The 15,706-nt window shown below is 39.3% G+C and overlaps 1 protein-coding gene across 1 annotated transcript; it reads right to left on the reverse strand.

The window, feature by feature from the left end:
- Nucleotides 1-6,226: 6,226 nt before the first annotated feature.
- On the reverse strand, nt 6,227-15,205 carry LOC121953761 (endophilin-B1-like). Its single transcript, XM_042500982.1, has 10 exons — nt 14,612-15,205; nt 14,322-14,463; nt 12,159-12,287; nt 11,529-11,662; nt 10,013-10,105; nt 9,773-9,856; nt 9,642-9,665; nt 9,302-9,391; nt 8,793-8,893; nt 6,227-7,997 (listed from the first exon to the last, which is right to left on the reverse strand). The coding sequence occupies exons 1-10, from the start codon at nt 14,666-14,668 to the stop codon at nt 7,358-7,360; spliced, it is 1,494 nt and encodes a 497-aa protein (XP_042356916.1). The 5' UTR covers nt 14,669-15,205; the 3' UTR covers nt 6,227-7,357.
- Nucleotides 15,206-15,706: the final 501 nt, after the last annotated feature.

Raw genomic sequence — 15,706 nt, forward strand, 5'->3', positions numbered from 1 at the left:
TCACCCAGCTGCTTTCCCTTCCTTAAATGTAAAGATCTTCACACTGAGCTTTGGGTGCAGACTTATAAACTCAGCGCAAGGGAAGAAGGAGGGAAGTTAAGGAGGGTGGGACAGAGGTGGGGGGTGCTCTGGAGGTTGGGTGAGTAATGCTCCACTGGAGGTAATATGTCAGAAGTCAAACTGAGTGGGAAATGGGGGTATTATGAGGAAAGAGAGGGAGAGTTACAGGGGCTCAGGGAAAGCTGGGGTGAAAAAAAAGAAGTGAGCAGAAAACTGTTTAAATGTTTCTATGATTCAGATGCTTTAGAGAACTTTCTTTGAATCAAGAATATGAAAGAAGACATCTCCTGCTACTATACAGCCTCACTTAGTCTCAAGGGCGTAGGTTTCAACTCATCACTGGGAGGGGTACACATATAAGACAACGGGGCTTTGCGCATCAAACATTTAATTTCCTGTAATTTGTGCCTTTTCTGCATCAATTAATGGTGTAAATGTATTCAATTATGTCAAATACCGTACTTTCATAAAATCTGTCTATGCTTGATCATGTCTGACCAATAAGTAATTCATGGTTAAAATTGGGTTAGTTTGCTGGCTTAATGACTTAACTACACTAAGGCTTGAACATTTAGCATTATCCATTAATTTTCACTTGTGGCTGCTGAAGAATAAAATCTCTCCTGGACGAATGAAAAACACATTCCATCATCCTTTTTGTGTCTTCATACTACAAGTCTTTATATAACAGAGAGAAAATGTATAAATATGACAAAGATATTAAATCAGAACAGAATAAATATTTGTGTTAAAATAGATACACAACACTTTAGCAATAGAAGCACTGAAGATAAAAGATACTATATTTACATGGAAATATATTCATATAAATATGTAAACCTATATAATCACACAACAAGCCTGTTTATACCTGGCATTAAGATGCTTTTCGGTGAGCCGAACACAAGCGGAGAGCTGAGACACATCACCTTTCACACCTGTGCCTATCATGTGTCTCCAGTTAACCACTTGTGTCACCAACGCTAGAAGGTCAAAGGGCGCCATGCATGGTTACGTCCACACTCTTGCTAGCTGCTGTGTACCATGCTTGCTAGTCATATTTGTGTTTGTGTTGGTGCAGCTGGAGATACCGCTGTCAGCAAAATTCAACATGTCTCTTGCCATAGGGCAAAACGATGGATGGTCACACATACACTTCATATATTAGCGCCAAAACAACCACCACATCTTGCCCTGATGCAGTATTTACATTACATAAGATATGAAGTCAACTGCGGATTGATCTGGAACAAAGGTTTGAGAGATCGGATGAAAATGCATCTAAGTGGTAGTTTACGCTTGTATTTAGCCGTGTCCACTTGTGATTGGACCACCCAAGATACATTTTATTACCAGGTATAAACAGACTCAGTATTTGCAGTATAAATTAATATTCCACTCTTTAAAATTAGCCTCTCCAATCGATCATTTCCAGTCATTGCAAGAAGCATACCATTGTTGTAAACTTTACTATCAAATTTCTTGAGTCCTCCACAGCCGTTGTTTACATTGTTTTCACAGGACATTTCAATCCACACACTCTCTCCCAGTCTGTCTCCTTTTGAACCTTTTTAGTGATGAGTCAGAGTTCCTCCCTGCTCATGTGCATCAACACCTAATCCCTTAACCAAAATAAATTGCAACATTGCAGAGTCTGGATTATATTTAAAGCTCACAATGACTATGCTGTTTTAGCACATTAATATTACATTTCTTTGCAAAGCAATACTACAAAAGTTGCTTTCTGGCTGTGATTGTATTTTGTTGCCTGGTTACTTTGTCAATTAAAAATTTGATGGCAAAGAAATTGAACACTTGACAAGTTCAAATGACCTTGTTATAGACAGAGGGCTTTAACAGGTATGGGGGTTAAGCAGCAGAAGTAGTAGTAGTGTCAAGGTCAGAGGAAAAGCCTTGACCTTTCTACTCTCTGCAGACCTCCAGTCTGAGCTTCCACTGCAGATGTCAGCATGTCTGCCAGTACTTTGTCTGATTTTCTTTGTTTAGCAGGCTGTAATTGTAGCGGAGGGACTAATTGGGGTGAAAGCTGGCAGGTTTATCGCAGGAAAAAGAGAGAACATGCAGAGGAAGAGACGCACAGAGAGGATAGTTGGTGAGGAAAGGTACAGAGGAAATTTGTATAATTTTTTCCTTTCCTTGTTGCAGCAAAAAAAAAAAAAAAACATCACTATGGGCATACGTGTGTGCATTTCCCTGGCCCACTTCCATAAAATTCAAGTAATTAGGATCCCTTCAGGAATAAATTCATGGTATGACTTGCAGGTGTGATATAAAATTCAGTGTATGTAAGTCAGAAATGGTGTTCTCATCTTGTTCTTTCCACGTTATTTTCCTCTCTATGGGTCATCTGGCTATTTAGGTCATGATGACTCCATAAAAGAGGAGCTACATTTATCAGCAGCCACCAGACGCTCTTTACCACCCCCACCTGCACACCACACCTACAGTTTAGCTGTCACACAAAACACTCCCAGCTGGCAGCGAGGAGGAGGAATGATGATTGATGAAGGATTGGCAGAAACATAGCAGAGAGATGAAGACTGAAGGGGAGACAACAGAGCGTTGGATTCGAGGGGAGCGCTTGTGTGCATTAGCACTGATTACATTCAGACCATTGAAAATTAGAAGAGAACAGATCCTGTCGTCTGGTTTGTCCCAACAAAACCAGAGATGCAAGGGAAACTGGGACAGTGGGTGTTGTCAGCAGAACTCGCACTGGCTAAAAACAGCCAAAATAAAACAGCAACAGGACTTCACAAATGAAAAAAACACATAATCACACTGACACAGCCCAGTCAGACGACGGAGGCCAGTTTTATGGAAACAGGGTGTACCCCTTTTTATGTGTAGGAAGGGGAGAAGAGGAAACCATGGAGATATAATTGAAATACAGGATACTGTTAAACAATAGATCCTTTGTAAGAAAGTAGCCGACTTATACCAGTGTCTAATGATGTCAAAAGCAGTGTATGATGTTATACATTCATGTTTTACTGTAAACAGTGTGAAACAGTTATGATTGAAGAAAAAAATCAGAGGTCAGAAAAGCCTTGGATACTATGGACCTGCTGGTCTAGTAATTATATTTTAGGTAGGATCAAATGCGTCAAAGACAGTGGACAAAGTCCAAACTGGCTTGCTGTACGTAGGAAGTGCTTGTCCCGCTTTTATTTTCACTTTACATAACAACACATCCTAACTCCCAACTCAAATACCGACACTATCAGTGGCTCTATGCGTCAATCCATGATGCTCAAGGCAATACTTGTGTCATTTTTTGCTTGTGGAAAGCATGCAAAATTAACACTAGTTGCATGTACTGTCTATTTTCAAAATAAATGTAAATAAAACATAAAATGTACCTTTTCTGCTTGTTGAATACATTCAGTTTCTTTTCAAAAAAACAAAAAAAAAAATTAGAACATTGGTAAAATACATCATTTTTAGGTTTATTCCCTTAGGTTAAGCAACAATCGCACAAGGTTAGGTGCAGAAAAAATGTAATGTTTTGGCTTAAAATAAGGAGCTGTCCAGGGTGTACCACGCCTTCCGCCCGATGACAGCTGGGATTGGCTCCTGCTCCCCTGCGACCCTTACGAGGACAAGCGGTTACAGAAAATGACTGACTGACTGACTGGCTTAAAATAAGTCTGTTTAAAATATAATGTCACATCACATGGCCTATGTCACTAGCATAGTATGCACACACTAGCACACTATGTTGTTTTCAAAATAATTCATTTAACTTTTGGATTGACAGGGGGAAACAAAGAAGTTGCTCAGGGCATCAAAAAATGCCACGCCCAGCGCATTTCATACAGCCACTGAAGGTTGCCTCGGTACAACGGTATCTGATGCTGAGAGCCACCGACCAAGTATCAGTATTGAGTTGGGAGTGAGACCGGGTTGTACATAAATAATCTTAGTGCTAATGTACATGGAATTAATGCTCATTGTTAACCAGATTATATAGTTTTGTACACATGTGGATCTTCTCGCCCAGATGCGCTTCACAAAATACCATCTGTCTTTAATATTTTGCAGTCACTCAACAGAAATATATAAATCCAAGTTGATGTTGTAATCTAATGCTAGGAGGAAGCCTATAGACACTGGGGACATTGTTACAGCTCAGGGAAAGACAATAAAACATTTTACAAATATCAAGGTATTTGGCTTTGTGGAAGTATTACCCACATTTAAATTAGTTCTTAATCATAGCGATTTGTTATAAATGATTGTATTTGTCTCTTCCCATGTTGAACTCTTGACATAGTGGCTTATTGAGATTTGTAATCAAAAAAATTCACACATCAATGTGCTTTCTATTCCAGAGTTAACTGGCCATTTCTGTCCATAAATTGATAGCATTTAAAGTGTTTCTTAATTAGTAAAGCCATTCTAGGCAAACTGCCATTATATCTCTGCCAATTTCACTTAGCAGTCATTAACACAGATCACAAGAAATACAGCATATCTGCTGTCTGACCCTAATGTAAACATTTCTATTATCTGCTCAAACCACATGGAATAGTCTGCAAAAGGCAGAACACGAAAGCAGTGTAGTTAACCTCCAGTGTTAATTGCTTCTCTTCCTATACCATTAGCCTTATTTCATTATTTATGTTTTTAATTGGTTTTTTTTTGTCTACATTTTTTTTGCACTGCTGTCATGACAGTCTATCTTGCAAAACAAGGCTTCTCACCTCAATGGGATCCAAATGATAAAATATAAGTTAAGAATAAAAAATAAATAACATACTGTACCTATCCATAGAAATGTTATCTGTGTCTCTGCCCCTCAGGTACAGTAGAGGAAAGGACTGAGCCAAATATAATTACAGACATCCCAATTCCCTTTATCAGCTTTCATAACTCACTCACGTCAGCCAGACCAGCAAAACACAATTTCAACTTCCCGTTCCTTTCTGTATCACACATGAGCACAAAATCACAAAAACAGAGAGCGAGCTGCTGTCTCTGCTGATGGACAAGACACATACCGGAAACGATAAAAATAATTTAGAAAACATGTTGGGGATTTGCTGTATCAGTGTGGCGGAAACAAAGTCATGAGCAGCGAGGGACATATCGAGGACAATCTATTCTTGTTTGGCTGAGTCAGAGGAAAGTTACAGGAACGAAACACTATTTAATCTGTCTTTAAGCGCTGGCTGTACCTCCTGTGCGGTCCAGTTAAAATGTGGAGCTGATATAGAGGTGTGATATGTTTATGGTGTGATTGAACCACAGGCCTCCTGACTGTACTCAGATCAATAACACATAACCTGCCTTTTGTCAATCTAATCTGTTTGTACAGTCGTGAACAGGATAGAGGTGACGAAGTGAAGAGCAAAATACATGACACACACACACAAACACACACACGCAAACACAAACACACACACACACACACACACACACGCAAACACACACACACGCTTTGCCAGTGTTCTCTGAGTATTTCATTGCATGTGAGCATTGAGGTTGAGATAAGTTTCATACACTGCCAGACCTTATAATCCTGTTAAAACAATTAATCATACTGCAATAAGTAAAGTGAGCCAATCTTAACTATAAGCTTTACAGTGTCAGGAATGTTTTTTAACAGAGTAAAAGTTATTGTCTTGCAAGTATCAAGTCTTAAGTCTTTACACTCAAGTCCCAAGTCAAAGCAGGCATGACCCGAGTCAAGCCAAGTCAGGGGGGAATTAACTGTCAACTTGCTGAGAATGGATAGCATGAACATAAATTGATTCAGGAAATTATTGACTTACTGACTTGTGGCACACTTATTAACTAACAAACTTTTTCATCTTTGGGCTTGGGGGAAAGGAATAAAGTCAAAAGACTCAAGTCTAACTGAAGTCATAAGTCACTGGTGTTATAGTCCAAGATGATTTGCAAGTCTTTTTTGATTTTGTTGAATCTTAAGTCATTAAATTTGTGAGTCATGTGACTCGAGTCCAAACCTTTAGTTTTAAAACATTACTAGACTTGCCTGATCCAGACCTCAACCTGGAAATGATTGTATGTATGTCAACAGTATGAAAAAAGTGCAAGGCCAAACGGCAAGCAGCAGATTTTAACGATGGAATTACAGAAACACCTCGACAGGAGAACAAAGATCCACATTTGATTTGGATTAACATGACATCACTGTTTGCATATTTATTTCCAAATCTTCACATGAATCAAACCTCACACTGACATCAGCTCAACGAACAGTATGACTGCATGGACGCGTGGTTTGCAACTGGCAGCGACTAGAATTGTGAATACTGAAACTATCCTTATACACCTACACATCTTTACGTATTGGGATAAAAGCGTACAGCCGAGAGCTTGTGGGCGATTACATCACTACGGTCACTGCTACATTAATGTGTGTGTTTCCATCCAGGGTCCCCAGAGTGGACCCACACTACGGTAGAGCAGGGCTGCCCTCACAAAGAAAATTAACAACATCTGGACACGGAAACCTCTGCCCAGTTCACCTAGTGGGGGCTTTAATGGGGTAAAAGGGTAAAAGTGAATATGTGATTCGACTGCGTGTAGGGGGAAACACCCAGAGTGTGTATGAGGAACCATATTTTATACCATGCTACAGCATAAAGGTCCTGTTCAGCTTGGTGTTTTGGCACCTCGTGGACTCCCAAACACATGTAGGTAACGTGTTTCATGTGGAAAATGACCTCACCTTGCAAGTTGAGTCAAAAGGTGGTGGAATCACATACATACACAGCTCTCTTTAAAGTTGTAACAGGTTTGGGGAAGCTGTAAACACAAGTGACAGTGTGCACATGGGTCACTGATAGACACAGACACGCAGAGATAAACACACACACGAACTGATGTTTTCATACCAACAAATAAACACATATACTTGGCACAAAGCGTCGTTTGTCATGTAACTAAATGTAAAAATAAAGATTTAGTTTCACAGACTGAAAACAAGTTTTCACAGTCACACACTGCAAATCTAACAGTCAGTAGACGAGAGTGGACTGATACTCAGCAGTTGTCATTTTCATACATGAATATTATATAGTCGTGGTTAAAGGCTAAAATTATTGTGGCACTATTTCACGTTTAGAAAAATACGCACTTTTACAACCACTTCACATTAATTTCCCTATGGGATTAATTCAAGTTTTAACATACACCATGTTATAACGATTGTGTATCTTGTTTCTTTATAATGCTGTCTCGGATCCACAAAGCCAATTTACAACTGGTCTAAATTAGCTGAAGCTCCAGTCAAAGTCAGTCTAAGCTACTGAACCATGTCCTGACTGGCTGTTGATGACTCCTGGGCATCCTCTCCATTAATGGCGGGCAGCTCGCTTGCGCTTTCATTTGTCGTTTGGAGCTCAGCAGCCACACCATTGATTGTGAGAGTCTCAACAGCCATGTCATCTGTTGTTATGGTCGCACCGGCTGCTACATTTGCTGTCTGAGACTCGGTTCCACTGAGTTTGGAAGTTTGGGAAGCTGTTGTCAGACTACCCGCACCATTGGTTATAAGAGTTGTTGCTCCGTTGGTTTGCACGCTGGCGGTTGTGATCTGATCTGTTGGGTCAATGTCCAAATTTGATGCACTGACATAATCAGATGCTTGGTTGGTTGTTGAACAGTGGCTGGTTGCTTGGCCATCAGAAAGGCAGGTGTTGTTGTTATTGTTGTTATTTGGCAGTGTGGTTATAGAGGCTTCTGTTGTTTTTTCAGTCCCGGCCGGTGGATATGCAGTCCATGAGTCCTGGTCAAAGTCTGGAATTTGGTGGACGACTATGGGGATTGGAGTGACCTGATTTAAGCCAAGGGGCTCGTTGGCTACGTGGTTGCTTGTGGACGGTTGATTGACTTCATTACTAATTGCGGACTGCCAGTTATTGGAGCAGAGGACTGCTGGGATGCTGACAGGAGAAATAAAATCAAAACCAAGTTACTAGTGTGAAAAAACGTATTTGATTCATAAGTATTCTCAATAGTCTTGTGTTCTTCGTGAGACCAGATGTCCAGACACTGTTGGCCAACTGTGTTATAGCTTTGAATAAAAAAATTGATTCGATCCCAAGTTGAAGAACATACATTTTGTGGGATTTGGCTTCTGAATTTAGTGTTTCAAACTATTTTCCATAATTCATCAGGAAGCAAATAAAAAAACAAGCCTGTGACCTCACTAAAAGTGCACTTTGTCAGTGTCCTGTGAAAACCCTATATATCTAAAATATAAACTTTTAGAAAAGCAGTTTTTAGTTTTGTGGCATTGCATTTTTACACATTAAAATACTTAATACTAACATGGTTTTTCTAAACAAAAAGGTGCTGAAACCAAATTTACTCTTTCACCTTCATTCAGAAATTCTGGATTTGGCTTCTACCGTCACTTGGTTTTATTAGTGATGCATCTGATCTATCTTGACCGGGGTACATTTGAATCATCATCAGATTGATCAGACTTTTAGGGAAGTGCACAGACATCACCCCATTGGTGGAAAGGAATGTCAAAACACCTCTCTAGTGAAAAACTATTACACAAATACAAGTTAGTGTAGTCCAGGTCAGAAATTTTTAGGGGATATTAACAGAAGAAAAAAAATTAGTATATAATACAAATACAAATAGTATAAAGAAACAATTAACTGACATATATTATTTCAGTTCTATAAAGATTTTAGTCTTTAGTTATGTAAACCAGACATACAGACCTGGCCAGCTGCCTCTGAAGCTCCTGAGCATGTTGCTTGCACTGGTCGAAGTAACAAGCCTGAGCCTCCACGAAGTCAGTCAGGCTCCGCATGTGGTTGATCTGGGAAAAAAAATAGACAGAAGACAGATGGAGAAACATACAGAGTTTTCATTTGAGAAAAAATAAAAACTCTAAAATAAATCAAATAAAAACAAGTGGCCATAATTTGCAGCATCCCTTATTGATAAAATGTTACCTTTATAGCTATGATTTTCTCTATTTCAGGAGATATTAAATGGCAAACTACACTAAAAAATGTATTGTTTTGTTTTTTTCAACAGAAAACAACAGAGTTTTTCTGGGCATTTGGTACTTTAATGTAGAAAGAAAGCCTTCCAATACAAAAACACACACAAGTACTGAGCTACAGATATGACAGAATCTTATTTTCTATCTTTCTATGCTTGTGTGTGTGTGTATGTGTGTGTGTGTGTGTGTGTGTGTGTGTGTGTGTGAGGGAGAACATACATGAGTGTTGCTGATTCCTTCCACAGCTCGTTTTGTAATATCTGATTGTCGATCAAACAGACTCTGACAGATCCTCAGCTCCATCTCTGCCTACACACACACACACACACACACACAAAATTGTTTTTTATAATCTTTTTAATTATGTCCACTAGTTTAGCAAAAACAAACCCCAGAAGGGCTTAAGTCTAAATGAACTAAACAATAGAAATACAACGAGAACTGCAACAAACAGGGCCATTCTTGTGCTGACAGCGGTAAATCATGAAGTTATGGTTGAACTCGCATGAAGCATGTTTCCATCAGATCTGTGTGCATGCAGCCATAAACATGAGCTCACCTGAGATATTTCCTGAGCCCACATCTGATTGGATGAGGAGACAGAAGAGGACAAGTGACTTAGTGATCAAACAGCAAGTTCAGCTGTGCCTATCAATCTGTTAATATTCGTGTACCTTTAGCGTCACTGACCTTTAGCCATTTAACACGCAGGAAGCTGAACATGTAAGAGACATGAGACAGGTAGTCATCATCCAGTGGGTTTGCATTTAGGTTCTGACAAAGAGACAGGAAAAACCATAGAGGAGGAATAAGAATGTACAGTTTGATAGAGAGAGAATGTCGGTGACTTGTTTTTATTTTAATCCTGGTATGATGAGCGTATTTAAAGGCTGTGTCTATATAAATTAAAGTCAAGAAATTGTTACTCACTCTGCCTTCTCGGTCGGCCTCGTGGGCTTTCTTCAGTCTGTTCTTAGCTATATCCAAGTCCAAACGCTTATTCACCAGCATCCTGCGCTCATCCTAGATACACAAAAACAAACACACACACAAAAACTTTTTAAAACCATGTGGAGTGTGCAAACAACTTATCAACTGAACAAAAAAAACAAAGACAGAGATTAGCGAAGCAATTACTGTGACATTCAAAATATACAATTAAAGCTGGAGTAGGCAGAAATCTGGAAAAAGGCATTTAAAAAAAGCAGAAATTGAAAATACACCCTCTTCCTGCAGCTCTCCCCTCTCTGACCTAAGCCCCTCCCCCAAGACGACAATAGACATAAGCACACATTTCATACAGGAACACAGTGTTTCCCATGCATTGATTTATTTTTCTTCTTATTTTGTTGTGAAGTTGCCCACAGGGCATTTACTCAGCTCCTCCTTGCCCCATCCTCTCTCTGTTTATCAGACCGCAAATTAGTCAAAAATTAGCTAGCTAACCACCCTACACCCCTCTGTCTTGCTTCCTGCTGATGTGGGCTGCTTTGCTTGGAGGAGACCGGGCAGCAGCTGCATAGATGGTCCTTCAGTCAGTGGCTGTAGATACTCGAATTCAGCAGCGCAAATCCCCCACCGCTGCGTCACCACAGGCTGCTGTCCAGCGACAGCGCCTGGTCTAACCTGTAGGATCTGATCTAGTTGGGAGTCTGGGTTGTCCTGGCCCCAGGAGCTGTGGTCTGTGCTGGCTGGATTCTCTTAGTTGCAGCCGCTAACCTTGGATCCACCTCCAGAGCTGCTACCTGCCCTCCTCCTGGCGATGTAGTTTGTAGCGAAGAGGAGTTAGTTGGAGGACACTGTGATTTGAGGTTCTAACATCAGCTAATATGAACTACACAACCGTGAACTTGAAGCTGCAGCCAGGAGCCATTCGCTCACTCATTTTTGATTCTCTAAATTGCAGCTCAAAAAAGGTAGACATACCAATTTGTCTACCTTTTTTGAGTTGCATTGAGGTGTAGGTAGCTGTTTTCAATGATGGAATAGCAACTTTTCAACTTTTCTTTTGTTCATTTTTCATTTGAATGTAGTAAATGTATATGAGTGTTGTTGGCTCCTCTATCCTGATCTGGGTGATGTTAAATTCTGTAAATTATTTTCAAAAAAAGGTAAAAAAAATAAATAAATAAATAAAAAATAAAAGAAAAGATATTACCAATTATTTTGAGATTTTATGATGCAACATCAGAAAAAAAAGTTTTCTAATAATCCTACTTGCAATTGTGCCATTTTTAATACTTTTGAAAGATTGATTTAGTACATTTCAATATCACTTAAGGTCTTATTTATAGATTAGTACATTAAATGCCTGTTAAGACTTTTTAAGGATCATTGGGAACCCTGCATACAACCAATAGACAACAGCTAACAGCTGCTTACCCCAGCTTTAAGAGCCACAATCATGATGGTGATGAGTGTGAGTATGTGTTAACGTGTGTATTACCTGCATGGCTTTGTATTCTCCCTCAGTGAAACTCTTCAGAGGGGTGAGAAAGTGGATGTTAGCGCTTTGGACAAATTTCCTCTCTGCTTCACCAAACTGCTTCTGAACCTCTCCACACCTGAGCAGTGCAGCTCCTGGACACAAAACATACTGCTATTTACAACTATTTTTTTCATTTTTTTAATATGCAAGATGTTATTAGCATTTGCAGCAGAATTTACTCATGGGATGTAAACCATACTTTTTCCAATCAAAATGATCTACATTAAAGGGAAAGTTGTTATTATCTTCCTGCAGCATCTCAACTAGTAAGACAAGATTTTTCCTTTTGCAAGACTTGGTTAGAAGAAAAAAACTTTTTTTTGTACGGTCTTAATATTTTTGTACACTTATAACAACAGTCTGAGCCTGTCAGTGGCAAAAAAACAAACACTTTCAGTGAATGTATATTGATGGTGCACTATTGCCCTGGCATATTACATTGCAGCCTGTTTTGCAGCTGCAGTCCTCTCAGTAACTGATGGACAAATTTAAAAAATTGTTGCTGCCATTAGTCACTTTTACACAAAAACATGGGTGATTATGGTCCAGGTTGATAAATATCTAAGTTTACCTCTAATGCATACTCACCATAAGGTGTGTTGGACCCCATCTCCATCCCAGCCTCAGTCATTTGGTCTCCCAGTACCTCATGTGCACGAGGCCGCGGGGGGGCGCTCCAATCCAGGTGCTCATACAGCCGGTCCTCTAGCCGTGCTCCTGTTCGTCACAGATCAGAGAACTCAGTTCAGCTTCAAATTCATTTTGATATTTTAGATTTGTTCATGAAATAACACTGGGCTAATACAAATAACTTTTTGTGACCCGTGTGTGTGACCTGAGCACACAAACAAATACCTCACAAGACACTGTTTAACCGTAAGATGGGTGTCAAAACAGGTGTCAGGATACTACAGTTTAAAAAGACATTTAATAGTCAAATCATCCCATTTACATATCAATAAAGAGGCTTCTTAACATCCTGTTTGTATTTGATACTATTACAAGCACTGAAAACTGATTTAAATTATTGTGAAACAAAACAGTGGGCAGCTGATCATAATTTGCTGGTCATTGCCATTAGCACGTGACGTACACCTAAGCTAAACAAAAATGGTTCTTCAGAGAGACTAAAAGCCCTCTGTCGATAGAGGATCTGCAAATACATCGTTGATGCTGAACAAACACGACATTATTATTTCTGGCAGCTGAATGGTCCCCTTATTTGATAGATTACAGACCACGTCCACTCATAATTCCATTATCTGAGGTAATTGAATTCAAACAGGCAAAAGAATAACCATCCCTATTCATCTGAACAGGCCTATTAGAGTCAAAGCAAACAGAGGAGCAAATGGTAGAGGTATTTATTGTAGGAGGGCAGACAGAGATCAAATACTGGCTCCCAGAGGTAAAGCCTAATAGTCATCATCCAGTGGTTTTATGTAGGTTGAAACGGCTACAGCACATTTGCTGGAAATATCTTTGTGGTTTGGTGCAAATGTGGAGATGGTTTGTTTATCAAGATAGCATGTTTGGTCAGTTACTTATCTACATGTACAGAACAAAATATGACATTTAGTTTAAAAAAAATGATATAGGCCTTTCTCACAGCAGACATTCTGACTTGTCATATTAGTAAAAGCACAGGTGTTATTAATAACACTAACAGCATGTTGCAGCATGCAAGATACAAGGATCCTGAAATCAAAGCAGCCGCATGGAGTTCAGCCATCATAAATTATAATATTTACACCTGTGTTGTTCTAACTGTGACATGCCACAATACTTTCTGTGAAAAAGGCCCATTTTCATAGAAATCACCAACATTTTTAATTCTTTGCTATATACAAATACAAATGTGTTCCATTGGGTAATGTAGTTATACAGGAGTTTGCAATTGATTTTTCCCCCCAATTTATCAGTTAAATTTACTAATTAAGACATCAACTAAGAGACTGTTCTTTATTTATATAAAGGGAGGGGGTGTTGCAAAGCGGGGCAACTATTTCAAATAATTATTTAAGCATTAGGGAGGGAGTTATGTTTCTGACTAGGTTGAGGGGAGGGGCATTCAATTGTAAATGGTCTAAATTGTTTTTAAAAATGTGTTTTGAATACCACTAGAGCCCCCAATGGGTTTGAAAAGCATATTTTCTTTAAAAATCTCCAAAGTCTCGCCATTTCTCATAACCAGAAATTTTAAAATATGATTATTTATGGTGGATAGAGTGTCATGCATTTCCCCAAGTCACTCAACTGGAGTAAAAATATGTGTAGCTCCAGTAAGGTTGCAGCAATATACAAAGTTTAAGGTGTACTGAGCTAAATTGACAGTAATCAAAATGTGTATGTTCGTTTATCTACAGAATATGCATCTGGATGGAATATCTCACCTATAATTTAGTTATTCTCCGAAGGAAGACTTTACACATACTTTTATTTTTCATATTTCTTTTAAAATGGGTCCAAGCTTAAAGTAATAAAACGTTTGCTAGGTCCTTTACGGGTCCTTGTGTGATGGTTATGATTATTCTATAATACTGTGACCTTGCTATATTTTCTGAGATGGTTCTCGCACTGTTAAAATCTCATATGGTTAAAACCCTTAGCATCAGGCACGTCAGAAAAAAAAAGTCCCACCCCTTCACTCTAATAAATAAAGTACAGTCCCTAACACGTCAATTATGACAGACATACAAATACTTTCAGGACTATTTAAATCAATTACACGCAAACAATGAAGTCTCTCACCAGCATTAGGCTGCAGTAAAACCTCAGTCTGGGAGATTATCTTGTCTGTCCAAGTCTTGGTGGCGTCTACCCGGGTCAACAGCTCCTCCAGTCCGGGCTCCAACTCGGTCTTGTCCGCCTGTCCAATACTTTCTTCCGTGTACTGAAGCGGAATACCAATTAACATTTAATACTCAAAACAACCGCCCTCATTGGAGTGACATTAACGTCTTTGGGCTGTTTCATAAACACTAAACCCACCATTAAATAGTTAAATATCAGTTAATTTAACGTTAACCTCGACTTTTTACCTGAACAGCCCGGTTGATGAACTGACCAGCATCCACAGCCAGCCGAGTCAGATCCATGACAACGTCCCCAAGGTCGCGCGCTGTCCTCCTCGGTGGTCCGACAGAACGTCAACGGTCCAGCAGCTACCGTTAGCTATAAAAAGCCCAACAACAGCTAGCTGACCTCACCATGGCCTCAACCGTTAACCACCGCTCCGTTAGCCAGATTACGGTCCGTTAACAGCGACCAGCCGGTGAAATGACCGCGACGGAAGTGAGAGCACCTGCCGTATGTTGTTGTTGTTGTCAGTTATCCTCCAGTCATGTTGAACGCTTCCTCTGACGAGTTTGTCACTATTTTACAGCCTCAGTTTGACCATAACGGCTAACGGTCGTCGTGTTAACGTTCGTGTATGTTTGCCGTTATTTCGTCTTCTTACGGGACTTTTATTTTGCTTCCTCAAGCGCTAGCTTCACCAAGTATCTGAATTATTTTAAATGTCACTATGTTTGACCAAAAAAATATGCTTACAAGCTATATACATGGCATTTGATAGATATTATAAAGTGGGTGCAATGTGATAAGAAAATTTGACTGAAGTCCTCCGATATCTTCATAGAAAAAGAAGATAACCCGAGTCTTCCGGTCGCGCTTTTCAGAATAAAAGCATAATCTCTACAAAACCACGCCACTCAACGATAAAAACGTGAAAAAAACAAAACAAAACAAAAACTTAATACAAAGAAAATAATATAGCTGTAAAATTAAACTTATTTTCTTATGAGGAAGCTCCGACACATTATTTCAAAGACTATTTTGCCATTAAGTAATAAGACAATTCCTTCACAACTATGCCACTCAATAAGGAAACACAAATAATCTAAAACGATATAAAAAGAAAACAATATCGCTGCAAAATGCAACTTGTTTTCCCAGAGAGAAACTTAAGCACGCTTGTTCAAAGATGATCATGCCATAATGCAAAAAGACAAAAGTCACTTGTTGACATCCTCAAAAATGGTCAATTTCCAGTGCTGGTTTGGAAAGTTCCTCTTCATTTGTTAAGACTTCTATCCAAAATAAATCTTAAACAGCAGCCAGGCATTGACAAACAA

Source organism: Plectropomus leopardus, chromosome 14 (assembly GCF_008729295.1).
Source record: "Plectropomus leopardus isolate mb chromosome 14, YSFRI_Pleo_2.0, whole genome shotgun sequence".
Lineage (NCBI taxonomy): Eukaryota > Metazoa > Chordata > Actinopteri > Perciformes > Serranidae > Plectropomus > Plectropomus leopardus.